At 43.6% G+C, this 27953-nt stretch overlaps 2 protein-coding genes across 5 annotated transcripts in view; one reads left to right on the top strand and one right to left on the bottom strand.

The window, feature by feature from the left end:
• Positions 1 to 1451: 1451 nt before the first annotated feature.
• U2af38 (U2 small nuclear riboprotein auxiliary factor 38) lies at positions 1452 to 18661 on the bottom strand. Of its 3 annotated transcripts, none has more exons than XR_013315626.1 (9): positions 18557 to 18661; positions 18027 to 18114; positions 17854 to 17920; positions 17438 to 17517; positions 15095 to 15166; positions 13154 to 13287; positions 7951 to 7989; positions 4082 to 5024; positions 1452 to 1817 (listed from the first exon to the last, which is right to left on the bottom strand). XR_013315626.1 is itself a non-coding variant. In XM_077668863.1 (9 exons), exons 1-9 carry the CDS (start codon positions 18598 to 18600, stop codon positions 1676 to 1678), a joined length of 762 nt encoding a protein of 253 aa, XP_077524989.1. In that variant the 5' UTR covers positions 18601 to 18660; the 3' UTR covers positions 1452 to 1675. The 3 variants fall into 3 exon arrangements, 2 of the variants coding, with proteins under 2 accessions (XP_077524989.1, XP_077524990.1); XM_077668863.1 differs by having other exon boundaries at positions 4082 to 4177; positions 18557 to 18660; XM_077668864.1 differs by lacking the exon at positions 7951 to 7989 and having other exon boundaries at positions 4082 to 4177.
• Positions 18662 to 18986: 325 nt separating this feature from the next.
• The window catches only part of Ube4A (Ubiquitination factor E4A), a 37822-nt gene continuing 28855 nt past the window's right edge, over positions 18987 to 27953 (top strand). For both annotated transcript variants that reach the window (XM_077668859.1, XM_077668858.1), the window contains exons 1-6: positions 18987 to 19177; positions 19580 to 19860; positions 22541 to 22638; positions 22876 to 23031; positions 23637 to 23772; positions 26126 to 26343. In XM_077668859.1, coding sequence (XP_077524985.1) covers positions 19584 to 19860; positions 22541 to 22638; positions 22876 to 23031; positions 23637 to 23772; positions 26126 to 26343 — 885 coding nt within the window. In that variant the 5' untranslated portion in view covers positions 18987 to 19177; positions 19580 to 19583. The remainder of the gene's footprint in view (positions 19178 to 19579; positions 19861 to 22540; positions 22639 to 22875; positions 23032 to 23636; positions 23773 to 26125; positions 26344 to 27953) is intronic.

Here is a 27953-nt window from a genome sequence, read left to right as displayed (position 1 = left end):
CTCAGAGGCAGAGAAGGATGCTGCATTCGTCAACAGCATCATTGCTGAAGACGAAACATGGCGTTTTCAATACGATCCTCAAACGAGGCAGAGCGCCGAACGGCAGTCTTTGTTACAAACCCTCCGGCGTCGAGAAAGGTGCGGCAACAGAAGACCAAAACAAAAACGATGCTGATAGTTTTTTTCGATGCCAGAGGTGTCATACACCACGAGTTCGTCCCACAGGGGCAGACGGTGAATCAGGAGTTTTATATCCGTGTGCTCAGAGACATGCGTGATGCACTGCGACGCCATCGCCCCGACTTATGGGCATCTGGACAATGGAGTCTTCTCCCCGATAACGCAAGGCCGCACACTGCTCCCAGCGAAACAAAATTTCTCGCCAAGCACAGCATTACTGCCCTTCCCCATCCGCCATACTCGCCTGACCTCTCCCCATGCGATTTTTTTCCGTTTCCTCGCGTGAAGAGAGCCCTAAAAGGTCGCTGGATGGAGAGCGTGGAGGCCATTGAAGACGCCACGACAAAGGAGCTGATAGCCCTACCAAAAGAAGCGTCTTCCAACTGTTTCCAAGACCTCAAGAAGCGTTGGAAGCTGTGTATAAACTGCAAGGGAGACTATTTCGAAGGGTGCTGCACAAATGATTACAATCTTATGTTAAACACTATTTTTTTAATTGACTGTCTTGGAACTTTACAGAAAATGGTTGTATTATGTCTTATGCATCACTACACAGAAGAAAACATGCAATTAGGAGTCTACAGTCCTGAAGCAGCTATGTTCACTTCATTAATGCATTAGAGGTATTAGAAGCACCATCGTGAAGAAAAGCTGTTCGTCGCATGCATATGATTGGTGTGCGTGTGGCCGTGTAGTATTGGACCATTTAAATAAATAAAAACCTCCCATACTTATAGCCGCGGGCGAGATTTGAACCCGCACTTGCGAGAACCGATCGGTTTTGCCGGCCGCTGTTTCAGACCTCTCTGCCATTGTCGCAGACCCTCCTTGCACGTGCTGCCAAGCTCTTGCGCTATGCCCACACTGCAAACACTAGTTTGCGCAGCTGTGCACAGATGGTGCCACAAATCCGTGGCGAGGTGCTAGTTCCGAGTCTCCAAGGTGTCTGGAATGGTTCGCAAGCGGTTGCCCCACAGATTTGTTTTGTGGAGGCATGGACCCAGGACCTTCTACTATGCATACCAAATGCAAAGTGACAGCAAAAGCATACAGAAAAAAAGGGGGTGGCAAACTGTCATCTCATTATGTAGATTGTGTGACCCTACATTTCACTGTACTGCAGTTCTGCATGTGCACTATGCTAATGTTCACCTCTTAAAAAGACACACTAGCTCTACTTGCATTGCTACAAGTGCATACCCAAGAAAAGGCTTTACATACAAGCCTCTTTATGTTTAATGACAATGTTCAAATAAAGGAGATGAGTCATGTAGAGGGAGTGCACTGAGGGTCCCAGATGCACCCTGACAGCATGTTTTATTCCAGCTCCCTATACAAGGTGGGGGGAAAGGGGAGGAGTTGAATACACTATGCTTACCAGGCTGCTGAGTGTGGAAGAGAAAAAAAATAATGCAAGCAGGTATACGTAGGCAGTGCATGAAGGCAGGAGAAGGGAAAGGGAAGAGAGCTGTCAGTTGACGGAATGAGAAGTGGCTCAGAAGCGACCAGCACGCTCCTCTCGGTCCTTCTTCTCTCGGGAGCGGGACCTGCGCTCACGGCTACGACTGCGACGCCTCCGCTCACGGCTGCGGCTGCGGCGTCGGGGACCTTTGGGACTCCGTGACCCTGATCGGGACCTGGGGCAGCAATACGTCACGCATCATGTGAATGATGTGAATGAACTTGTAAAGCAATAGGCCTTTCCCAGCAAATGTCATCAGTGCATGCACGTGCTCCCGGTGCAGTGAGCAAAACATGCGCCATACTGAGGAGGCTCTCACAGAGTGAAAAAAGGCTGTGAGGCATCTCGAATCAGGGAACAAAGGCAGCGGGGGAGCGCTCGACATCATAAAAACTGGTTCAGAACCGAAAGTGGGCAATTTTGCACATCGCACCACACCTTTCTGACATCACACTGTTTACACCAGGGAGAGATCTACTTGAAACCAAACGTTGCACATACTAAAATACACATGGTGCCGAAATCTTCATAAGCCTCAGCCCAACAACACTACGAACACTTCTTAATGTCACCAAAGAGGTAAGGAATGGCCTTGCTGCGCCATAAAAGCGCCCAAGTTTTTCAGTGAATTGTGTTCTATGCCAAAAATGATGAGCAGATGGCTTTAAAAAAAAAAAAACCGCCAATAACATTTACAACGCAGCCACTTTTTTTTTTATGAGAGGGGGGGAAGAGGGGCCACTCTTATTCAGGTGTTATTACTTAGTCACAGAACACTGCTGAAAAAAACTACAGCCATGCTGCCTGCCTCAGAAGTCAACTGCAATACAGAGTGTGCAAAACTTTTGATTTTATAGGGTTTAACAAAGTAACTCAGGCTATGAGGGACGACGTAGTGGAGGGCTCTGAATAATTTGGACTGCCTGGAGTTCTTAACATGCACCGACATCACACAGCACACGGGCCTCTGGTGTTTCACCTCCATTGAAATGCGAGCCTCGCGGCTGGGATCGAACCTGCATCTTTTGTGTCAGCAGCCGCGCACCATTACCACTGAGCCACAGCGGCGGCTGAGCGCAAAACTGTGAAAGACAGTACTGCCCCTGACCTCGTAAAGCTCCACAACATCATGTGCCAGACCCTGTATTGGGTTTGTGAAATGTGGAGCATTATTCTAAATAGACGAAAGTCGGCCTTTCAAAAAGAAGCACCCTTTTGCTGCTTCAAATAGCTAGATGATCCCCTCAAGAACTTGAAATGCCTCTAGAACAGTAGACAACTAGAAGCTCCAAAAGCATTATGAATCCCTTCATATGCAAGATTTCAGCTCTTCAATGACAAGAGGGAAATAGCATACACACATTGCCTCATTGAAATCGTACAGCCACTGAGAGCATTTTGCCCAGTGTTTCCTGGTGAACTGAACTCTCACAGCAGATACCTTAGCACCAGCTGGTGCTATGCTGACTTGGCCAGATTGTATCAAATACAGCTACTATACATTTATTAGTTTCTACACCAGAGCAGCATCAAGCCATTGATCCAGCTCCAACACTTGTACCCTTCAATAGCACAACACTGCTGGCCCTAGGAATGGGCACATATAGATATACAGCAAGTTTCCTCCAGTGTCATTACATTACCCTACCATCTCAAAACCTACAGAATGCTACCTTAGGTATTCATTCTAAGAAAACTCTGCACGTTTACAAGTGCAGACAATGAGCACAAGGCAGCAGGTACTATTTTGCTCAGTACAACTTGTAACATGCCTCGGGGGGAGGGGGGCAAGAGCTTACTTTGCGAACCAGTGAGAATGAGGTGCTGATGAAAATTCAGGCATGTAGCAACCCCACAGCATGCCTGCATGCATGGTGCTCTCCATCATGGCACAATTATTCCCTATCAAGCACAAAGCAGAATGCAGTCCTTGTGAGCGTGTTGCAAAGCATACGGAGTGCAATTTTATGTGTACGGTTTCTCAAGACATGAGATCCCTCGCACATAGTTTGACCACATACATGACACAAGAGGAAGGCAGAGAAACGCAATAAAGTGTATGGCAAAGGGAAGTCAGCTGCTATAACTTTTTCCCAGAAGAGGCTAAAAAGTCTAAGAGGTTTTTGTGCTCCATGAAAATACTTCTTTAATCTGCTGTCCAGAAATCTCCTCTTATGCTTATTCACACCCTCTTTGTAACTGCTGTAAATGGCATTATCTGTGCACGGAATGCTGATCTTTGTCAGTTTTTTTTTTTTTTTGCAACACACCTAGCATTTCTGGTCTGGTTTGATTTGGCTTATGGGGTCTTAACACCCCAAAGCGACTCAGGCTATGGAGGACACCGTAGTGAAGGGCTTCAGAAATTTCAACCACCTAGATTTTGAAAGAACTGATAATGTTATTCTAAGTGGGGCAGAGAAAAAAATGTGGGCTCACCTCCTGCGGCGCTTGCGGCCATACAGTTCCCGGCGCAGCTCCCTTGAGATAGGCTTGAGGTGCATGAAGTTGCAAAAGCCACTGCGAGTGCACTCCCTAGATACAACAGGAAAGAGGGCAGCCCCTGATGACAACACCCCTCCTTTGTCCACAAAAGAGAGCACCACTCTTGACGACAAAGGCCCTGCACACTACGCCGTCACGGCAGGCCTGCACTTTGGTGTAGCGAGTCTAAATGCGCTCACACAAAAATCTCCCGTCATGCACGACAGTATCCAACTCAATGTGCTTGGCTTTGTCCCAGCCGGGGAGATAGTGTGTGAACTCCTGCACAAATAGCCATGCCAACAAATTGAGGATGTGTTATAGATGTTTATAGCGGCAGGATGAGTGGTGTGCACAAACCGTATTTCCAAAATAACATACACACAGGTTGAAAATTGGCCTTCATACTGTACACGTTTCAAAAACTGACCACGATGTGAAGAGGGACTGAAATAATATATACGTAAAAAAAGAACACCAAAGATAACTAACTCCGTTCTTCATAAAAATCAGTTCTATGGGTTTTCCTGAGCATGTTGGGTTTTTCCAGCACCAAAAGATGCATTTATCGCCAAGAAAACTGGATTTAAAAATGTTCCTGCTCCCCAATTCAAACTTATATCTCCACTAAAAAGGAGTCTGCGATCAGCCTTGAAGTGAATGGCTGTGTAATCAAGTCACTGGTAATCCACACCCAAAAAACACTGTCAGCACTTGTATTCCATTTTTCAGTATTCTGCAGCTTATTAAGTCTTTTTCAGTGAAAGTAGCCCTTTCACTTTGAAATGCGGTAATCTATTGATACTGACCAATTAATCCTCAATGTCCCTATATGCACCAATCTGGACCAGGAGTTGATTGGCTAAACTTTTACACTACAAAGTAGCTCAGGCATTCCCTAGAGAAAAAGAAAGAAAAAATTTGCATGAATTGTATATCAGCCTTGTTGTGCTTAATTTCAAGACTAAATTTTTTTTATTGTGCGCTTCAATTTCTGCCTTGTATGATGGAAATGCCTCAAAGACTAAAAATGCCCGATATTTGTATCAGCAGTGACAGAGCTATTAGAAAGCACAACATATAATAGCGACACTATTCACTTCACTGAACTCCCCAGCAAACATATCTTCCACACACAATAACAAACAAGCAGTTAATATCAAGGAAAAAAACACTTGTGTGGTGCTCATTAAGTTTTCTTATAATGAACAACAGGGTAAATACACTGTATCTAGCTAAATACATTTATCATACTCAAATGTTTTTGCCATAGCTGATTAGCTGCTTCTAAAAAAGCATTAAATTCAAAATTTTGGAAAACAAAAAGAAGGAAAGGAGTGTTATGAAGGTTTTCAAATCCTGGCACTGACCATGTAACAGAAACACCCTTGCAGTTGCTTAGAAAAGCATTTCTAACATGAAGCTGTGCATGAAGAATGTGTAAAATAGACCTGAAAATAATGAATGCAACCTGGGCAGTTACGTTCCAGGTGCAACCAGTGCACATGACAGCATGCAGTCATAAGAAACATTCTTAATAACCTTCTACAAGTTATCACACACCTTTATCCAGATTATCATGACATGATACTAACTGCAACCAGGTGCACATGCAACCAGGTGTACATGTTATTTATCATATGTCTACTTTAAAGCCTGAAGTTGATATCGAGGTCCTGCACTGTTGCACGTTGTGAAGCAATACGCACATTGCGAAAATGCAAGGTTCATTCCTGTAATGCTGCAGTCAGTGCAATAGCCAAACCTAATTTCGAAACTCGAGGCTCCCTCCACAAAGCTCGCACACTTCTGTATGCGGCAAAAAAGCAAAACAAAGCAAGCGAGGTGTTCTTTCGAGAAATAACAGCACAAAGCAGCCTGAAACATCTCTACACAGTAGTACACAAGCGAGAGCCATGTTGGTCACAGCAGCATTTTTTTAAAATGAGTTTGTGTGACCGATTTTATTTCATGTGCAAACTTTTCCCTCTCCAGTAACCGTCTGTGTGAGGCAGTAGCAGTGCACTCTAAATAAATAAATGAATGCAGATGGCACTTGCTTTGCAAACAGTGTAAGCAGTGCATTATACAGTCACACGTGATTATAACGAACCTGGGCAGAGCGAATAATGCTTTATATCGAGCATCCAAAGCTGTTTATTCATCATTCATATGGAACATACTTTCAACACCGAACTGCACATTAGATATATCCAGCTATGAGCGCACGCAATCCACCAATACCCACGTGTGCCGGATCCTGGCCGCCATGCCTGGTTGCACCGCTTCGCAGGACCAGTTTAGGGAGGATGAGTAAAAAGGAGCCCTCTTAGAGCTTCGGGCATTCACCTGCTTCACCCCACCTTGCTTTGCACCACTCCTGTTTGGTAGCTACCCCCCATGTGACTAACTATGCACAAGCAGGTCCGGACCACAGGGAGTGCCAGAAGTAGCATCGGGAGGCAGAGAAGGGAAAGGTCATGGCTACCCCCCCCTATCCTTTCCCTTTTTTGCCTTGCGCACTTCTGCTGCTGCTCTTGCTTCCAAGGTTCTAGTCATTCCTACAGTGCTACCGATTGTACCTGCTGCTAAACGTCATCCTTCAAGTGCGATGGCAAGTGTGTCGTGGTCAAAATTACGACTAAGCAGCAGCAAGCCCTGCCTGCTCCTGACAAAGTGGAGATTATCTGCTGTGCACAATGCAGCGAAAAGGAACTGTATGTTGCAGTGCACTTCAATATTGCCAAAAGCAAGCTCAGTAAAAATTTAAAGAACAAGCTGCCCATGAGTGAGAATGCACGAGCAACAAGTGAATGCAGCTGCATTCACCAGCCAGCATTTGTTTGACTGTTCATAACCTCAAGTATGACAAACTTAGCTCGAACTTGGTGCTGAAATTCGTTAGGTTACACTGAACTACTAAATAGATTGAACCAATTTCGATGAAGCATGCTGTTCGTTATAAGCGGGTCTGACTGTAAAAGTAACTTCCCATTCACGGTTACAGATGTTATGCTTAAGCATTACAAGTTTTGATTTCGTCTTGCAGTGCCATACTATCCAGGAACACGAGCAATATATAATGACTGGGACGATCAAGGTAGTAAATTTGTAACCAGCAAGCGATACTCGCTTACCACCAGTACCCATGCCAGGGCACTTTGTATTAAGAGGACAAGAGGGACACCCACGCCGCTGTAAAGGAAGTTTCAGGGGTGCTGAAAAGCAAAACCAACAACTTCGATATTCCAGCTGGAGCTGAAAAGACAATGCTGAATATGAGGAAAAAGAAGACATCAGTGGAGAGTCCGAAGCGCTGTCGAGCTAAAACAAAAATGCCTTAGGTGACCATGAGAGGAGGCTGAAAATGGAGAACACGACGTCAGACGAAGAGTGGTGTCACAAAGCTAGAGCATATCCCCGGTTTTAGCACACAGACTGGCGCCCACGCTACAGTACAGCAAGAAAAAAAAAGAAGAAGGAATTAAGGCTGCAAGAAGCAGTTCAAAGCTGAAAAAAAAAAATGAACTCGGTGATTCCTGAACGTCTGTGGCTACAGGGATCCCAGTGCCTGCACCGAAGAGGAAGCTGCAATAAAATGCTGCGAAAAAAGAAAAGTGCGACAAAGCAGCATGGTTTTTTTTTACAACAAAGCCAGCTTTTCTTAGCAACCGCAAGGAGTTTCTGAGACAACCTGTCACAAAACCAAGGTATGAAAGTGCACCAAGACGAGGACCTTCAGTGCATTGCAAATGTGGAGTCAAACAATGCCGCCGTTTCCGCACAGCCTGTCTGCCAACCCCACCCAAGGAAGAGCCACTTACTCAGTAGCTGTCGTGGAACGCCAAGTCTTTGCTTTCAAGCTAAAAAGACAGAGCACAGGGTTACTCCTCAGAGCTTTCCAATCAGGCAGCAGGCTATCCATTGCTGCCTTCATTTCTTAGAGCTGCCAATGTATCTTAATCCATTAATAACAGTTCACTGCACAGCACTTCAGACACAATTTGTTCCAAACGAGAACACTGCACTGCCTACACAAGGATGGCAAGGAACTCAAACATACTGTCTTGAGCATGCATGACAGCTGGTGAGACAAGTGGCCACCTAGAGCTAAAGCTAACGGACAATAGCTGTCAATGATGACAGTCTGCGCTCCCTATTTAGTCATGATTAACTGCTCAGATACATGCGTAAAGCAATGAACAAAGGAGGTGAGGTCATACTGCACAAGGCAATAGTTTACAGGCACAAGTCACTCTCCCAAAAGAGAAGCGTGGAAATGCCAAGAGAAACTAATGCCCTGCTTGTCCCAAAACTTGTAGCTTCGACAGTAAGGACAACATTCTGCCACGACAAGCTTAATCTGAACTAGTCTCGCACACGGTGACTTAATGATCCTGCTGGTGGACCGACACTAATGCACAAAGCATGAGAAAAGCAAAAATACGATGGGGACAGCTTCAAGCATCACCCACATGAAGATAAATCACAATCGTTAGCCCAGTATGCTGCCTCCCCCATCACATTGGACTCTGAACGTAATAAAGCATGCCTTTCAAGTATTAAACTGAATAAGTGTTAAACCTGAAGAAAAGTTTGCACAATGCCAGAAGAAAATGAAATGTCCATATTTCTGTGCAGTGGGCACTACGACCCTCCCAACACAGATCAGCATTTTGACCAAAGCTCCAACACCTGCGCCAGTCAAACATAATCCCTACACTGTTCTTTGCTTTCAATTATGAGAATACCTGTGATGCCAGCAAAGAACAAACGAAAACTGGAGATTATAAAAGCAGTCAAGACCACAAATGGAAATTGGCTGACAAAGCACAACACTGCGGTAAGAATTTCTAAGCCCATTCAAAATTGCATAACAAGACAACTGCAAAGCTACAACAAGGAAGGCATCCTATGATAGCTTAAAGCTTGCCAACTAGACCATCACAATGAGCTATATGCAAAGCAGCAGACACTAACAGAATGTAACGCATCCAATGGTCATGGATTTGCAGTAGGAGCAGCAAAGCTCACTTCTAACTGTGTCAATTTGCTGACTGTGTATTTATACATACCCTGGTCATGTATTTTGCAAACACTTCCATACTTCCTTTTGCGCATGTAATTATGTGATGATATGGTGGACTAGTACCCTGCTAGTGGGTGCTAATTAACAAAAAAACAGGGCATCGGAGTACAGCCTTAGTTACAAGCATTCAAGGTTAAGCTAGGCAGGGATAGCACTAATGCTAACTGCAGGTCATAAATAATCAAAGAATAAAGTGACAATAGTTGTACCGCATACGTGAACCCAGAATTACAAAGCAGATGCAAAGCATTACTGTTAAAACAACAGCTATTACTACAGTGTAATCTCATTACAACGTATATGGTTTTGAGAGATATTCGGATATAACATACCAATGTGCCATGTTTGGTTGGTTTTCCTGTCTTTGCCATTTACTTAGCTTTGTTTACTGCTGATTTGGTTCAATCGTAAATCTGTCTGGTTCGCGCTTCGTTACGGCAGACTTTTCTGCAGTAAACAGTGGTAGATTTCACGTGTACCTCGGTGTAACTATGGTCAGAAACAAGTCAGGAATGCAGCGGCGCATGCCCCTCAAGTTCCAATTCATCCAAAAGTTTGGATTCGAAGCAATTTCATGTAGAGAAATATGCACACAGAGTGCATGCCTGCAGGTAGGCCAGAACCACCTTTGGACCCAGAAATAGTATACAGTAGAACCTCGTTGATACGTTCCCGGTTCGTACGATTTCCCGGTTCATACGATCAAAATCGAGGGCAAGAAAAAATGCCCCATAGAGTTACGTGTATTTGTTTCCCGGTTTATACGTTCCCGGATCACACAATTTCCCGGTAAATACGTTTAAAATTTTGACAAATTGTGGTCGTATAATACGTTTATTGACCAACCGCACATGTGCAAACATACAAGTGGGCCGAACGTGAGGGCACGCGACGTGTTTTTTGCGGCACTAGCCCGCCGTGATGGCTTCTCTGCAGTGCCTTGGTGCAAGGAGGCGAAGCACCACAACCATGTCTAGGAACAAAAAAATTAAAAACTGCGCGCTAGAATTCACGAAAGCCGTTTATGCGGGGACGCGATATGAAGAGGAAAAACGCTGAGGTTTCTATGCGGTGCATAAGGGAAAGAAGGCGAAGCTTTTACGAACTACAGCGATGCGCGTATATACCAAAGGGCCGGGTGTGAGAAACGCAACTAAAGAGCAGAAACGCTGCGACAATCAGCCACCGCGGTGGCTTTCCCACAGTACTTGGGAGCAAAGGGGGCGAAGCATCCAAAAATGACAAGGAAGAGATTTTAGTTACTATCGTCACTACTGTCGACGGACCGGATGCGGTATGAATTTTCTTCCGCGCTAAAGAAAGCGCGAACGCGGACTGAATTCAGCGAGCACTGGAATAGGATCTGTTCAGCTCTTGTGCCAAGGAATGCCAATCGCGTTTTTATAAAGTGAAATTGTCAATAATGCCAAGGAATGCCAATCGCGTTTTTATAAAGTGAAATTGTCAATAAATTTTTCTTTTTTGCCTCATTCAACAGCTCCATTTCTCAAAACCACGCGGTTTGGATCATACGTTTTCCGGGTAAATACGTTTTTTCCCACAATTAAAAAAAAACGTATCAACGAGGTTTTACTGTAAATAGGTCTGAGCACAGGTAGAGCCAGGTTGATTTGCAGCAACTGCGACGCAAGTGATTTATTCCATATATGGTCCATAGAAAGCACACGCGCCTCAGTGTGAATTATGTTGAACTCTCATACCATAGTGGTGTGTAACTGTATATGAATCGGTGGTGAGCACTGCCCAACCAAGCGGAGGTGCACTTCTCAAATGGCAGTGAATCTTTTGCACGCCTGACCTTAGCTTGGCTCAGATCCACTTTAAATCAAAAGCATCTTTCAGGGGCGTTAAGAAGGAATAAACCCGTTTTTGCCTGTAGCTATGCACGGCTTGTAGAAAACTTTTGTTACAACGGACTCATCTACAGCTGTGAATCAAAACCTGTTATGATACAAAAAAATGACGATTTTTATTATTTTTCCAATGAGAGAAAAAGACATTATCTGGGAAAACACATGAACCAAACCACCTAATTTTGAAAAATGACACTGTTGAATAAGGCACACCTATGAACTGACACTTTCACTTCACAAAAATGTTAACATTTCTAGGTGCAAGATCTGAGCAGCTCGTTTTCTAGCACCCGCAGGATTCAGACAGCCTTTTGTGCTGTCCTTAGCGCGGAAGAAACTTAGCAACACGTCCGATCCACTAATGGCAATGACAGAAGTAGCCGGAAGCTCTTCGGCGTTGTTTTTGGATGCTTCACCCTCTTGCAATAATGCTCTGCATAGAAGCCACCGCAGTGGCTCAGACCCAGCCTGCCTGCAAGCGCACCGTTATAGTGATCAGATGCCTCGCTCCCTTGCCTGCGGGCACTGGCAAGAAGCTGAGTTTCTCATCTTCCCGTCATGCTCCGCAAGGCCCGCTAGTTCGCTAGCGCAGTTTTTCAGATGCTCCTCCCCTATGCACATATATGCTTAGCAGAGAAGCCACACTGCAGAAGACTGCCGCTGTATTTGTTATTTACGTCACGTGCACTTGGGCTCAGTTCACTCATATCATTCTACCGAAATTAGTAGAAATTTGGAACCTAGTAGCCGGGAAATTGCGTTATCCACAAACATATCAACCAAACAGAAAATAGCAATGGGACATTTTCATTGCCCACAATTTTGAGCATATAAACCGGGAACATGTTTAACTTTATTCTGATTTTTCAGACTTCTTTTACAGCAGACTGAAATCTTCGATACTGTCAAGAGCTATTGTAATGAGACTATACTGTATTATGACAAGAGCTGGCGGGATACCATTTGTTGCATCTCATATGTTTTCGTCACATCACATTCATTTTCTACATTACTCACAGCTTCCACAACATAGCACATAGCTGCATGAAGCTCAGAAAAGGGGCATCTATTTCCTAAGAATCCAGCAGTGCATTCACTTGATATTACCGATCACTCAATGATTCATTAATAATCCAAACCCTATGACTAGAGGTATACAGTATGATTACGCTGCCTGCGCAGCAGCTAGAGGGCAAGTAACCAGTAATCGACCTTACAACAAACGGTTGCCACACAACAAACATGACAATCCTCGAAGCCAACAGCCAGGTTTACAATTACATTCCTGCACCATGTTCTTCAACCTGTGAAATACAAAGAACCCTCCAATGGACTGCGTGATACAAGACCCAACTTCAGTAGCGTGAAAGAGGACAACTCTCCTGAGCTTGTGCAAACTACCAGTGACGCTAAGGAGATGACATTGTGGCAGATAAGTTATAAACAAAAAAGTGCAGCAATTGCTTCAGTTGCTTGCCTTTGGTTTGCTGTCCTATAGAAAGAACTGTTTTTATGCACCTGCAAGTACCAAAAATAAAACTGTCATATACAGTAATAAAGACAACCCAGTACTTGACAGAAGGACAACTTGGAACCCACAAGGATGTCTCAATTTTTTCCAGAATTTTCAAGCTTGATCAAACCGATTCGAGTCTCCGGGTAACTTTCAATGTTCCAAAGCAGGACAATGCCGGGCACAATGCCTCTGTTCATAAGGAAGTACAGCTGACAAGCCTGAAATCTCAAGGCATAAAGATGCATAATCTACAGTACAACAAAGGACCCAAACAAGCAACACCAATCACTGCTGTGACCTCGAAGATGACTAGCAAAGAGAACATGAAGACTCGTGGACCAAACATGAATGAAACTGCATCACTGCAGTCATCACTTCACGGATAGCAAAGGTGAGACAACGGAAGACTGCATCAGCCATTTAACAGCTGTTATTTATGAGGAGGGCCTAACATAAACCACAACTGTAACAAGCAGTGCAAAGGTAGCCTCGCCTGTAAGGTCACAATGAAGTCCAACTGCTCAAGGAAGAGGCTACAGGTCACTCACCCCATCTCATACTGGCGACAGCAGGCCTCACGGAAGTCGGTGACTGGTGACAGCTCCGAGTAAATTGGGTGGCCAGCAAACCATCGATTGTTCAGGTCTGCCACTGCTTTTTCAGCATCTTCTTCCCTGCGAAACTTTGAAAAAAGAACACAGGAGGTGGAAGGAGGGAAGCACAACTTTGGCATTCTGGGGTGAGAAGACAATCACTTCTCAATCTAATTAACCGGACATGTTAAAGGGGCTCTGAAAGGGACTGTCAATAAAGTTGCGGTATGCCTGGGATGTTAAAGGATACCAATTCATGAATATCCTCCAGCAAGAATTTTTTTAATGCATTTGTTAGTAGCAGTTATCTATAGTCAAGATTTGAATTGCAGCATTTTCGCGCCTTTCCCTCTTCTCTCGTCACTTACAGCACGCTGAAAGGTTGACGCTCCTCCGCCAGCCAGCTGCTGACACACACGGTAATTACCCAGGGGGAGGTGGGGGGGCTTCCTGATTCCCCGAAGTGACGCGGCTGACTTGCCACAACCATGGCAGCTGTGTGACGTCTGAAAGAATCTAGCCAATAGCTATCCCTTCATCGACATGCCTAGACATGTGACATGGAGGAGAATGAGTTTTGAAAAGTCGCTGGAAACGGCTCGCCAACTTCCATGCACGATTATGGGTTCTCTGCTATGTGTAAAGTCTATTATTTGGCTCAGGTGTTCACGACAACACAAGGTAGTCATTGAGGAAGTTCATGTACTCTCCTCAGAAGGTTGTTTCAGGGCTCTCTTCACCTCTTTCCCTTCGTAGGCTTCAGTGTTTTTTTTTTTTTGTAAAAGCTATGGCATTTAAAATCTCATGCAATACACGAAAACAAAGCTAAATAAATATGCTTTTTAGGCATACAAGTCTTAACAAATTGCCCATTGCAACAGAAAATTTTATTTGTCAAAACTGAATAAAACTTGTTAAGACAAGTTTATATCGAAATAGAAAAACAAAATGTTAAGAATTTCCTGAAATATTCAAAATGTTCGGAATTCTACTGGCCACTATCTGTGAAACAATCGAAGTTCTATCTAGAATAGAATTCTTGCTACAAAACAGTAGCTAAAAACCCACTAGTTGGGCACTGGAGCATGGCTGCTTGTGTTTCAGGCTGGTTTCCGTCATCACCGATGTCAGAACTGAATCCCATTGAAGAGACAGCATCTCCACACTCGCGTTTGCTCGGGTAGCCGATAAAATAAATCACAAAGCGAAGCCTCTCGAGATTTGCGACGTATTGGAGCGCGTGGTGCGTGCAGAGGCTGCCAAGCGACTTGGAGGCTATCGCGCTTTCGGAAAGAGTGCGAAAATGCCACCTTATGGGGAAACAAAAAAAACAACATTGAAAACGAAGCTTCAGTTCTCCGACTGCAAGCCAGATGAGCAGCATACCCATAAGCAACGCGGAAGGTTCCGAAGTCTGCGCACGAAGTCATCGTTAGGCTAAGGATGCTCAATGGGCACAACAGAGGAAAAGTTAATGCAATGCGTGCCTCAGAGTATCTCTATTTAGGCGACTGTGCCGAGTCACAAAACTGACCTGATACAGGTAGTACTGTCGCGTTCACACAGACGCAACTAAACAGAAAAATGTGCCTCAACCCTGAAAATTAATTCCATGGCTGTTGAGTATGGCACAAATCAGCCAGGTGATGTATTCTTAATGTTGAAGTATGCAAGACAAAAATTTTCAGACAGCATTTTGTGTCACAATGGAACTAAGTGCATTATATAATGGTGATTAAAAGAATCTGCCACACTACATTTGCACACACACAAAAAAAACAAAGGATTCCACAAGCTTTAAAACCCACAAGGAAGAAACTAAACAAGAAAAAAATCTTTCAAAGCATTCAGCTAAATGTCACACAAAATGATGCATAATGGGTGGATCTTGCTTACCTTGACATATACATTGCCCACGAGATGGTCACCAAGGTTGTCGCATACATTCATCTCCTCAATCTCTCCATACTGCAATGAGAAAGCGAAAGCCAACAGCACTCAATGCTGAACAAATATGCCCTCAGTAGGAGTGCAGTAAATGCAAAAATAGAAAGAGATCAGTGACACACCAAAGCCCTAATTTGTATTGGATGCAAGCACAAAAGACTCAAAGTAATTTTGTTTCTGCCAAGTGTGTTCCAAATATTATTTCAATATTCTTTTACTGCTAAAGTATTTCAATACCCTTACGATTTGTCTTTTTTTTTTACTAAACAATATTCCCAAGTGTTCTTGAGAAAAATTTAACCATTTCTTTTAGAGCTGCCACAAATGCAGTTTGGCTTCCCGGCCCTTCGAATGCTATGGCATTAAAAGCTTGCCACAGAGCTTGAGTTTTCCTTGCCTTTTTTGTGGTCATATATTTTATTAACCATATGCAAGCTTAAATGCAAATTAAGATATAAAATCATGTGAGCAGGTGGAAAGCGAGAACAATGACTTCACATTTTAAGGCGAAAGCCTTTATAGGCTCATGACTCCCCACCGGGGAGTTCACAGAAAAGTGTCACACTATAGCTGTCAATCAAACGTGGTTGAGGTGTCCACTGAGATTTGAAAATCTGAGAGCTACTGCGTCCTTTCCTCAAAACACATGCTTTTGCATTCCTCCACATAAGCAGACAAGTGTCCTCACAGTTAAATAGTAATTAGTTAATTAGTAATACCAGTGGTTGGCGTAGTATGTCGTAACTGAGAATTGAGTATACGATAATGCACTGCACAGGTGCCAGCAGACAATGCACATGCGCTTCAGCCTACTGCACATGCGTGTGACGTCACTGAGTGGCGCCACCATCCTTCGAGAGGAGCGCTCCCCAGGCAAGAAATCTTGCCAGACGCCGCCTGCATGCCGATCTGGAAGGATGCCACCTAAACGCTCTCCTTTGTCTCCAGCAACAGACAACGCCTAAATGCTCTCCTGTGTCTCCAGCAGCCAAGCGCGCGAACGCTCATGAACGTCAGTGGAAGTGTCGTGAAACGAACAATTGTGTAGTCTTTAATCAACGTCTTCACCAAACATCAGCAACACCGCACTAAAGGCTTTTGCCTAACCGTACTTTAGGTCAACTAAGTGGCCCCCTGAATTTTTAGGTGTGCTGTGCCTTGAGGCAATTAACTGGGCCTTGTTCTAAGCTCATTCATAAGCAGTAATGGAATGAATATGTGTGCAGGATAGTCACGATATAATTCTTTCTGTAAAATTCTATACGATTCTTACCATTCACCTGGTTGACTGACTGACTGACTCATTATTCCAGTGAGGATATATATAGGGCAATAATGAGGGGCATGAAGAATCAGAATATGTTCTTTCCAGCGCACCCTTCGATGAAAATCAATGCTCCCTTCGCATCACAGATGTGCTTTTAGCAGTTTCCACTAAATGGCGCCAGTGTTATGCATTCCTTGGATGAAGCGGTAGCTGTTCCAGAGAAACTTTTTTTCAACAAGGCAGATGTCACTATGCCATAACAGCTTTGGATATGGAAACTGAAATGAATGCTACTGTATGCCAAAACTCACCGATTACTGTGTGGCAGGTAAGATTAGTTTTTTGGCACATCACTTTTGCCAGTGTGCTATCACCACCACGCTCTCCGATTATGGTTTTCGGCATAGGGATACATAAAAACAGGCACATGCACAAACAAATTCACGGTACAAATCTTTTACACCATTTCTAACAAAGCTGTCACAGACTTGAGCACACAAGACAGCAAGAATTCTGTAGCACCAAAAAAAGAAACTGGGTGCTTAAAATTCAGTGGTTGATCCATTTAAAGCATTAAATGCTGCAAGCTTGAGAGGCACTTAAATAGCACACCATAATCTATTCCCTTTAGCCAGTAAAGCGGTAACGTGACTGATGATGGGAAGGTTGCATCGTCTAAAAACTGACGTTGCGTATATAAACGCATCTTCCGCAAGGAATAAACAATTGTTAGTTCGCGCTTGTTTCGTGTGTGTATTGCCTTCTTGTGTTGCTCTTGGCGCATACGTTCGCATAATAATCCTTTTAGCCTATGATATTTATGAGGGCACCCAATCGCGTTCCTCATTCTTTTACAGAATGCAACTGCACCCGAAGAAATAGCACACAAGGTGAAGCTGGGAGAAATGCTGGATTAAAAAAAAAAAAAAGATTCACTTTTACACCCGCTTAAGACATCCCTGAAATTCCAGTGCATGCAACAGTACTTTTGAATGTGCAGGTACAGCAAACTAAACATCACCTACCTTGTCCTCAAGCTCAACAAACACATCTTCAAAGAAATTGTCAAAATGTTCCTGCATTTCCTCTTCCGTCATATTGGCCACTGAAAGAAAATATAGGCATATCATTACCACGCACTGTTTGTAAAATTATATGTTCCCACAGAACTCTGCATTACTGGCACGGAACTCTGAACTGAAAATTATGAAACGCATGCGAAAATTTCCTGCTATCATGTATTCTCAAACTTTCTGGGAGTGGTTTCCTTCGTCGCAGTCGTCGCTCCCTATTTTTCCCCTTTTAACATGGGCATATTTGCGCAATGAAAAAACAATGCGGGGAGCGCTCCATTTCCCCGGTAGTCTCAGCTCTCTCCATGCACGTCTAGAAAATTTGCAGCTTGCTTAGAAATAATCGTGACAGAGTAAACAGAACTTACAGTGCGATCCATCAGCAGTCTGGGCCGAGTTCTGAGGGTTGTGGTAGAGGTTCTGCAGCAGAACTGTCTACAATTGAAAAAGGCAAAAGGAATAAATAATGACAAACAATACGGCCACATTCGACTCAGAAACACGACAGGCCATTTACGTATGTAAAGCACTTGCAAATTACCTGGCTGAAAGTAGGTTTGTTGTGAATCCTCGAGCACCTGTCGCCATGTCGACAAGCTCCAATCTTGAAGTAGAAGGAGCAGTTGACCCTGCCAGAGCGGACAGTCAATGAGGTTTGCAAAAGCGAACGGCAAATTCCAAGATCGATTCACGCTAGGCGCAAGCTGGGAGGCCAACACCGCCATGAACCCCGCTTGCTTGGCAAAGGAGGCGCTGGCTTAGCAGGGCAAAACCAGACTAGCCAGTCTCTACTTCAAACCAGCAAAGTAAAGTGAAGTATCATTAACATATAATGCCGCTGATTATGACGCCGCGCAGCTGTATGATGTACTGCCGTAAAAACAAAAGATCCGCTACGAAGCTTGACGACGTTGGGAGCGTTATGGCTGAAACGTAGCCAGTTTGTTTAGGCGGGTTCTCTAATAAATAACAAAAACCCAGAACTGAACCCGGCAACAAGTGTTACGTGGTCTCACAAGTAGAAATTCCGTTCGTAAGAATATCCGTCAGAGCAAAAAATAAAGCACTTACTTATCTTTTTCGGTGCCGAAAATCGACGCCAAATACTCCGCCATTTTGGCCGCACGAGTTCCTTCGATGAGGGCCCAGGACGGCTCCTACCACCATACACTTCAATGAAAGATCTGTATTTGTAGAGAGCGCTGGTAATTGTTTAATATTAAAGGCAAGTGATGCATGATTATTGTATAAAATATTTCGCTAGTTTGCAGAACAATTTTTATGCTGATATATAAATATATTGTTGATTTAATTGATTTTCGTATTTTTGTGAGTGTTTCTGGCTTATATAACTGACGGCAAAATTGTGTTGCTGAATATTACATTTAGAAAGATACGGAATGGAAATAGAACAAAAACGAGGGGCGGCCGTAGTTTTTTTTAGAGTGAACTGTAGTTTTTTTTCTCGAATGATCGTGAAATTCGAAACTAAATACAACCTATGAACGCATGCATCAGATTTCTCTCTCACCTTGGTATCTCCTCGCCTTAGGAAAGTGGCGAGTGTGTTGAATCACAGGAATGGCAGAAGGCCAGTATCGTCAGTGAGCTGTGTGTAAACACCTGTTTTAGCGTTTGTCGCTCGGGAGGATTTCATCGGGCGCGTCCGCAGCCTCTACTGACCATCACAGAGTGAGTACACGTCAGCGTCAATGGTGTCTATTGTTGAAAGTGTTCCTACTGTGATCAGATTGCTTTCCAAACTTTGATCATTACAAGTCGCAAGTTTGGCGCTAGTTTAGGCGATCTGCTACAGACGCATAACGGTAAAGGTCTCCATTCGAGACAGGGCGGCAGTGGGTGACCCATATTCACGAATTCACTTTCTACCTTGGCACTAGTGGCCTACAATACGATGGCGGTCTCTCGACTTCCCTCACAACAACGGTCGCGCGCAGGATTTCCCAGTTGCTTCTAGGTCAGGGGGTTCACTGGCCTCGTTGAGAGAAAGTGTACGAGTAAAAGTAGCCTCTGTGGACGTCCGCAATCGCCGCTGAGCCGCCTTCCTTGACGGCTGTTTCTGGGTTCCCGCAGCACCATGTCGGACTCGGATATGGCTCGGAACCCGTTCGCGGCGCTGTTCCCGTCCATGGTGGATGTGCAGGCCTTTGTCCAGAACACCGCCGAGGTATCCCCTCGGGATTTTCCGCTGGCAGTCACCGAGAAGGACCTTGCAACCCGTCGGATGGAATCCGAAGAGAGCTCGCCACAGGAGATCATCAGTTCTGCAAGCCACGTAACCAGTGGCGTCAAGCCCGATGACCAGCATGCGTTGTCAACGGTGTTTGAGGATATATTCAGGGTCACCGTTTCTGGTAAGGCGTCTGAGCGTTTTAAACGCGACACCTGCACGTGTTCTTCCTGACCGTATACTGCACGCAAGCGACAGTGCATCGCGGAAGTGCGTGATCGTATCGGAACTTGTCGCGAAACACGCAGGAGCACACAGCCGACGCGCACGTCACTCGCCTTCAGCGCCAGCGGAACGCAGCTTCCGCGGCTGCCAAGACGGGAGAGGGCCGAATGAGATACTGCGTGCCTGCCAAGCCGGCTGTGTAATGAAAGTAAAATGGCACGCTTGCGAAGCGCACTGTGGCATTGGCCCATAATGACAACGATTGGTATTGGGCGAGTAAAAAATGCGCGTGGCAAATAACTGAACCTGCTGTAATAAACACTACCTTTCCTTGTAAAGTGTAGTTACAACTGGCATCTAAATGGCTACAAGCAACATATATCTTCCTTTTGCAACTCTAATGATGTAGTACATCATCTTGTCCACCTGCAGTGATGCTGTAATGCTACGTGCAAAAGTGAAGTGCCTAATTTCATGTAATAGCAGCAGGGCATGCACTACTGCAGAGCTCATGTGTAATGTAAGCAGTCTGTGGCTTTTTTTTTTTTCTCTCTCAGTGAAAGCTGATGCATTCTCGGCTTCATATTATGTGTAAATTTTAATTAACTAGTTGTGTTTAAGCACCGTTATCAGTATACTTTCTCATAGCATTCGAGTTGGATTTCCAGGCCTGTACCCAAGCATAGGTCTATTAGCATTTTTTGTATCTCATGAACCACACTGCCTAGCATATTGCACTGTTTGAAGAGTGTTTTGATGTTACCATGACGTGAACACATTTTCTTGCAGCCATGCATCTTATATAAAACAATTCTTAGTATGTCTAGCCACCGAGAGTTGGCCTAAACTCTGAATGTTTTGCGTAGCACCTGTATCCACAGTGACATCTCACAGCAGATGCCATCATTGTGGCAATATAACCAGTTACTGCCACTACTGACAGTCTGCAAAAGGAAGACTTCTATTAACATGTGTATACTGATGCCACTTGGAACTATTTTTAGTATCTACCTCCACATCCGTTTGGTTTTGAAAAGTTGTTAATCGACATGGTAAGCAAACCACATTAGCTGATATCTCGGACGATGAAGAAACATAGAGGCGACAAGGCAAGTGCTACTACTGACTGTTTTATTGGAGCAAGCAGGCCACAATCTGTACAAGAAAGGAACATTACACGGCCAAATGTGGGAACTCCAAACCTTAAGGTAAATCTATCAACAGCAAGATAACTGGTATGGTTACAGGAGACCAGGTGATGAAGACACATACATGCCAGAATATCAGACATGCAAGGAGCTGAGGGTGCACTGCCAAAGTGCGGATGAATTTTCTAAAAACAGATCACAGTGAAAGTAGTATCAAAACGTCGTAGTAAAGCAGAGTCAAACAGTCGTAGCAAAATCAGTGTCAGGGGAAAACCTTAAAACGAAAACACTAGAACTGTAACCATTAGCAGTCAACAGCAACAAGAAAGCCAACAGGGAAAAAGTAAAATGAAAACAAGCTAGCAACACAGGTCCAACGAAAGATTTGAATGTGAGCCGTCCTTACAGGAGTTCGAGATAAAAGCAAGCACAACAGACAGGCATCAGAGAGAGGCCATTGAAGCTTGGCTTATTTCCAAGGATAGTGACCGGTGCATTAGCACCCCATCAGTTTTGCTATTGGAGAAAGAAATAGCCTGTTTGGTTGTTGTATAAATTGACACCCTTTTATATTTATCTTTTGACCTGTGTTGCTGGCTTTTTGTTTGTTTTTTGTTGTTTCTGTTGTCTTCTAACAGCTGTAGTGTTTCTGTATTTAAGTTTATCCTTTAACCCTTGACACTGTTTCTGCTATGACTGCTTTTGCTATGATCTATTTGTAGCAAATTAATCCTTGTTACGGCAGTGCACCCTCACCTCCCTGCGTATCTGACACTATGGCTTGTGCGCGTGTTTATCACATGTTCGAGAATGTCAACAATGCAAGCTGAAATCATGCCATGATTAAAGAGCTCTGAAACACCTTCCGAGGAGAGCACATTAACTTGCTCATTGTGTTGTCATGGACACCCGAGTCAAAATAATACACTTCTGCATGCAGCAGAGAACCAACAGTCACGAGCGGAAGTTGGCAAGCCGTTTCTGGCGACTTTTTCATGCTCACACTCTCCTCCGTCGCATGCTCCCGCGTATACCAGTTCAGAGATTGCTACTGGTTAGATTCTTTCAAACGTCAGGCCGCAGCCAATAAGCGGCGTAACTCCGGCGGGTCAGGAAGCTCCGCCCCCGGAGGTGGGGCCGGCAGAGGAGCACTGACCTTTCAGCATTCAAGGAGCGACGAAAAGAGAGGGCAAGGCATGAAGATTCTGATATTCAAATTTTGACTACAGATACTCCAGCTTCTACAAAGCACATTAAAGAAAAATTCTTGCTGGAGGATATTCGGGACGCAGCATTCTTTGACATCCTAGGAATACCACAACTTTTTTAGAGCCCCTTTCAGAGCCCCTTTAGGTTTGCTATGTGTCTTGTACATGAAAGGATTGTGTAGCTGCGCTTGTGCTTTGCAGTTGGCTAAGTTCTGACATTAATTTGTCAAGCGAGTATATGGAATAATGAAGCATGTTGCCTGCTCATTCACAATTATTTCAGATGACTGCAGTTTAAAACCTAGCAAAGGACCCTGCTGTGTTCTCCTAGAGAACTTCAGGGATACCAAAAAGTGCCTTGGGCTTGACTTCCTTGATGAGGTGGGCAAAATTGATTTTTCTAGCCATTTGCACATCTCTTCGTGCTGTAATAGAAGACTGCGGTAGATGATTAGAAGTCGTCTACTAGAAAAGAGGAAAATAAGATAGCTTGCTTTAACACATTATTGGCTACTCAGTATTGTTGAGATCTGCACTATTTATCTATGTTTCTTGTCCAAGCAGGACCTTGTTTATAGCCATTTTGAATGCATCTTACTCAAAATTGCTTTGTTTCAGGTTGTGTTTGAAAGACTTGTTCTGGACGACCCGCAGCACCACATTGTGCAAAAATGTTCTGCCGCAAATGAGATTGCTGATGCATCAGAGTCAAGAGTCTTTTTCTATTTGTATCAATGCTACTTCAGGCTTCAAAAAATGGGTGCCAAACTGAAGGTGCGTATTTTTATCTTGCACTGATTGTGTAAAATTTCTTGACTACAGTTGTGCAAGGCAGCACTGACGCTTAGAAATTTCCCATGGCCATTAGGGGATAGGAAAGGATTTTGCGCAACATTGATTTTCAAAACACTGCCGCCGAGTTGGACTTAAACCTGTAGCAAGCCTCGTAGAGGAATTTGTGTTGGTACAAATTTTTGAGTAGAGGCGTTTTTTTTTTTTAATTCCCCTGATCAGAAGTTCTCAGTGAGAAAAACTGTTTCTGAATAATTTTTTGTGAAAAAAAAATCGCTATTTTGTCATCAGCTAAGCAAGGCAAAGACACGCAAAACATTGTGGGCATATTTAATTGCGTAAGTGCAACTAAGTGTTTTTCTGTACCATTTTTGCTGTTAGATGGGGTGCATTAAATAAAATGGACTTGGATCATTTGAAACTTTTGCCATCTCAGGCGTTCAGCCACTCAGCATCGCAGCTGAATTTCTTTCTTCTTGCTTTGCCTCTGGAGTTTTTGCAATCTAGATCACCATAGAAATTCCTTTGCGGGGCGTTATTTTCCCTATCCATCAGTAATGGGACTGCCTGACTGCATTCAATTACAGAATGAAGACTTTAAAACCATTGAAAAAACAATTATATCTCAAGCTTCATCATGCCTTTGCTATTGTGACATTTACCCTGGTAAAAAGATACAGGAACAGGTGTTCTACCTTTTGGAGGAGTACCATGAAGACACAGGTAAGAGTTTCATTTTCTGGAAAGAAAGTATCGGGTTACAGATGTGTCATGCGATAGCGTGTTTGGAGCTTGCCTCTGAGATTACTCTCATAGGTGTCGGAGGACTGCAGCCTTCATGAGAAAAAAAGGAACAGTTCACAATATTGCAGTGTTGTCTAAATGAATGAAACACCTCTGAAATGGCATTTTATACCCTAATTTCATTCTCTCATTGCAGTTATTTAAAACTGGAATTAGAGTTGCACAAAGTAGGGCTAATTATTAATTATTAGGTAAGGTCACTCTGGTGAGTGCAGTTATGTTGGGAGCAAAAGTAACAAAGCAGAAGAATAAAATCGGGTATACTTTCAAAAAAAAGAAAGAAATCTCATTTTCAAACAGCCTCATAAACTGACAAGGTTGTGGCTGAGTGGTTTGGGCGTCCGCCTCAGCTGCGGAAGGTGGCTGGTTCGAAACCCACCGCCGGCAACCCACCGGTAAAAATGGGTACAAGCGTCCCCCGGCCCGGCGCCCGGCTTCCTCAGGGGTGTACGCTTGGAAGAAGCTCCGCAAACCCCGCTGCGCCCTCCTGGGCAAAACCAGTTTCGAACACAATCAGCCTGTAAAGGTGGTTCGTGAGTAAGTTGAGAGGTCACAACGAGTGTTGCGAGTTAGGTGAAGTTTAAATGAGTCCGCTCTGCAAGAGTTCAGCAGATGAAAAAAAGGGCCACAAATGGGCTTCTACCGCACGAGGCGGATTTAACGTTGTTGACGGCGGAACTTATCGCTGATCCATCAGAGCAACTGTGGTCAAGACCCTTTTCCCAAGCATCTCACCCAGAAGAGCTGAGCACCAGGCCGGGGGAAATCTTGTACCCATTAAAAACCGGTGGGTACCCGGCGGCACTGGGGATCGAACCCAGCACCTCCCGAATGCGAGGCGGATGCTCTACCACAAGGCCACCGCTTCGAGTGGTGTTGTATGATCATGCAAGCATGGCTAAGAAAAAAAAAAAAATTATTGTCATTTTGCATCCCTTCTTTATTCACTCAGAAAATAGGCTTTTTAGAGTGGTAGAGACACCAAAATTTTTGTAGTGTAATTTTGCTTTCAAGTGATCCGTAAATCATTAGTAAGCATAAATTGCCACATGAAATTTGCCTACACTCAGTCCCTAACTTATAATTGAATTTATTCTTCCATGCAGACTCATTTTTGGTTTCAGCAGTCAAAAAATGGTTTTGACATCACAAGTGAGCAACAGGTCATCTGAGGCAGTATAATAGTTCTTTGTTCACTTGCTGCTTTTCCAGCTACTGGAGCAGTTTAATGCAAGAGTGAATGAATAAAACGACAAAGCAGCGATTATGTTGCACTTTTTGAATGCTTCACATGATCTTGTATTCGTGTGACAATGTGACCATCGTTTGGAAACTGAAACCGAAACTGAAACTACAGGAGGAAAAAAAAAAAGAAATTTGTTACAAATTATTTATCGAGCGCTAACGAATTCCACTTCATTATCGGTGTTTACTAATGTCGTACGTATCATTCCGAGGCAAAAGCACGCTCCGAAAAATATGATATGTCCACTCCTTTAAGTAGAGCTTTGTTGAAATGTGACGTTCTGTTTATTAAACAGTCCAGTAGAATAAAATGCTGTTTACTTGTCTTTGTTAGTGTTTTCCAGATGCTGCTGCTATAACCCTACTGTACTACTTTCAAGCTTCAGTAATGCAGTTGTTTTGCGCCAGTTCAAACTTCCTAGGGCAGTGCACTGTTTTAAGCTGAGTTGAGTTTTTTCAGGTTTTTGGAGGGGCTAATTGTGTGGAACTCAAAACTGTAATCGAAGAAAATTTTGTGAATAACTGCAGTTAGAAACACATTTTGGAGTTTCTTCTGCGGGACTACAGAGTAGGGTGCATGCATATGCACCATACTCTGCATATGGCATATGGCCCAGTTTAATAGGCGATTTTAGTTTCGATCTATAGCTGTAGCCTCGAAAATGCTGGGCTAGCTGTACAAAACGCGTTTGCCAAGGTAAAGCAGGCTACTAAGGTATTTTTGCTGCTTGCAGGTTGGCCACGGCACAGTGTTGTCAGTGGCAAAAATTTTGCCTTGGAAGCTAAAGAATTTTTTTTATTATTCAGCCAAGGTTGAAATAGCTTGTATTGCCATACAGTTATCAGAAATGTTGTGGTTTCATTAATTTTAGTTTTTGTTCTTGTTTTCTAAGTGCTCTGAGTGGATGTTAAGCTGCACGAGGAAACAGAAAGTTGGAATTGTTCAAATTGTTCAAGCAAGATACTGGCTATCTTGTTCTGAGCTTTTGCCATCAAACTGTACTATATCTGAACTTTTGGTGCACAGGTCACCAAGATCACTTGGAAAGCTTTGTAAGGAAGTGTGCCGACTATATCAAGGAGCGTTTTGATGCCGAAGAAGAGCAGGTGTCTTTGCTGGAGGTGCTTTCACACTCATTCGACCTGCTTCGAGCACGTTTCTCAAAGGTGTCCATCTCCAGCCGTGAGCTTTTTGTACTAGTGGATATACTAAAGTACTTCACCCAGTCCACATCTATGGCAATGGTAAGCCTGTGCTATACTTCATAATTAACTGCTGCGCAAACTTAGTTGTGAAGCATTATTGTTAGGTTGCAAGAGCTATGTGTACTTGAATTTCAATTTTAATGGCTTGTCGAGGACAAAAAAGAACATGAAGCTAAAGGTATGTGCAACATAACGAGGGTTTCACCTGACTAAAATGCACCTTGAAGCAGTACTTGCATGAAAACGTGATTGCTTATGAGACATTGTGTGTAGCCTGCGTACTGCAAAATGTAAGTGCAAATGCCAAGGATTATTTGTGCACAAATTCACTGTAACACTTAATGGATCAGAACCTGGAACTTAGACTTCTGCATAAAACATGGCAGACCTTTGCCAATACATATGAAGCCACAATACACATAAGGCAGTATGTACTGCGTTAATATCAGTGGTGCGCATGTTAGGGAAGTGCATTGAAGCCAAGATTGAACAAATTAGTATGTATTTATGAGAGTTCATTGAAGTACATTTCAGACAGCTAATACCCTAAATTTACTGGTGTGTGGAACCCCTAGTCTTGAGGCGCCGTCCTGTTGTCTTCAGTCAGATGTCCTGTAGGGCCTAGTTTCTCCATCTGAGTGCCACTCGTTGAGGTTGCAAGGTTTAAATAGCGTTAGCCTGCCGCAGGATTCACATGTTGCATACTTTTAAAGGACACTGAGGGCAAACTTAGGTTTGACGATATCGATTGGTTACCATGTCAAATAACAGAAATGCTGCTTTTGTAAGCTAGAAAATACAAAAAAAAGAAAAACTGGTATCACTACCACAGGTAGGTTTTACTAGCAAACTGCGGTGACATCAATCACTTTCTTGGTTGCTGATCTGCGAGGCTAGATGACACCCCCATCCAATTCCACTCGGCACTCATGGTGTTCTTAAGGCACTCTGTGCCGTTACCTATGTCACAAGTATGAATTGAGTGGGGGAAGAATTCCATTTTTCAGCTCTAGATTTCTGTTCAATCATTTCATCTCTTGCTATTGAAGAAATCTCAACAGAGGCGCAAAAAGTGAAACAATAGAATTTTACTGAAAACAAAAATTAGATGGCATTGTCCTTAGTGTTCCTTTATGTTCTACATATGCATCAGTGTCAAAAGAACTGCCAACTTTCCGGTCAGTTTGTGAATCAGTTTGTGAGCTTTAATTGAAAGGTCAGAGCTAACACAGGACAAAATGTAGAGTTGGATGAACTGCCCAGCTTGGTGAATGAACTAACAGTTAGTCTGCTTTCCTTTTTTCTTCTTATCTATCTTTTTTAGTCCTATCTATCTATCTATCTATCTATTTATCTATCTATCTAAGTTTGGCTTTGCCTGACGTTCTGGTGCATGCTACATGGACACATAGCTTAGTTAAGGATATAGTACTAATAGAGGACCGTATATAAAAACTACAGTTATGGTGTCATTATAGCGTCTTCTGAGGTGTCATTTGCATTCTTCTCTTGACTTATAAGGCTGTCTTTCTAAAAAGGTTTCTTTAGGACCATATAATCAAGTTTGTGTGCAGTCTCTTGCTTGGTAGAACAACTGGGGGCAGTAATCACCGACAGGCCAAGATTTTCATCTCCTTTCCTTATTTACA

The sequence above is a fragment of the Amblyomma americanum genome, chromosome 6 (assembly GCF_052857255.1).
Source record: "Amblyomma americanum isolate KBUSLIRL-KWMA chromosome 6, ASM5285725v1, whole genome shotgun sequence".
Classification (NCBI taxonomy): Eukaryota; Metazoa; Arthropoda; class Arachnida; order Ixodida; family Ixodidae; genus Amblyomma; species Amblyomma americanum.
This window is presented reverse-complemented; position numbering and strand designations above follow the sequence as displayed.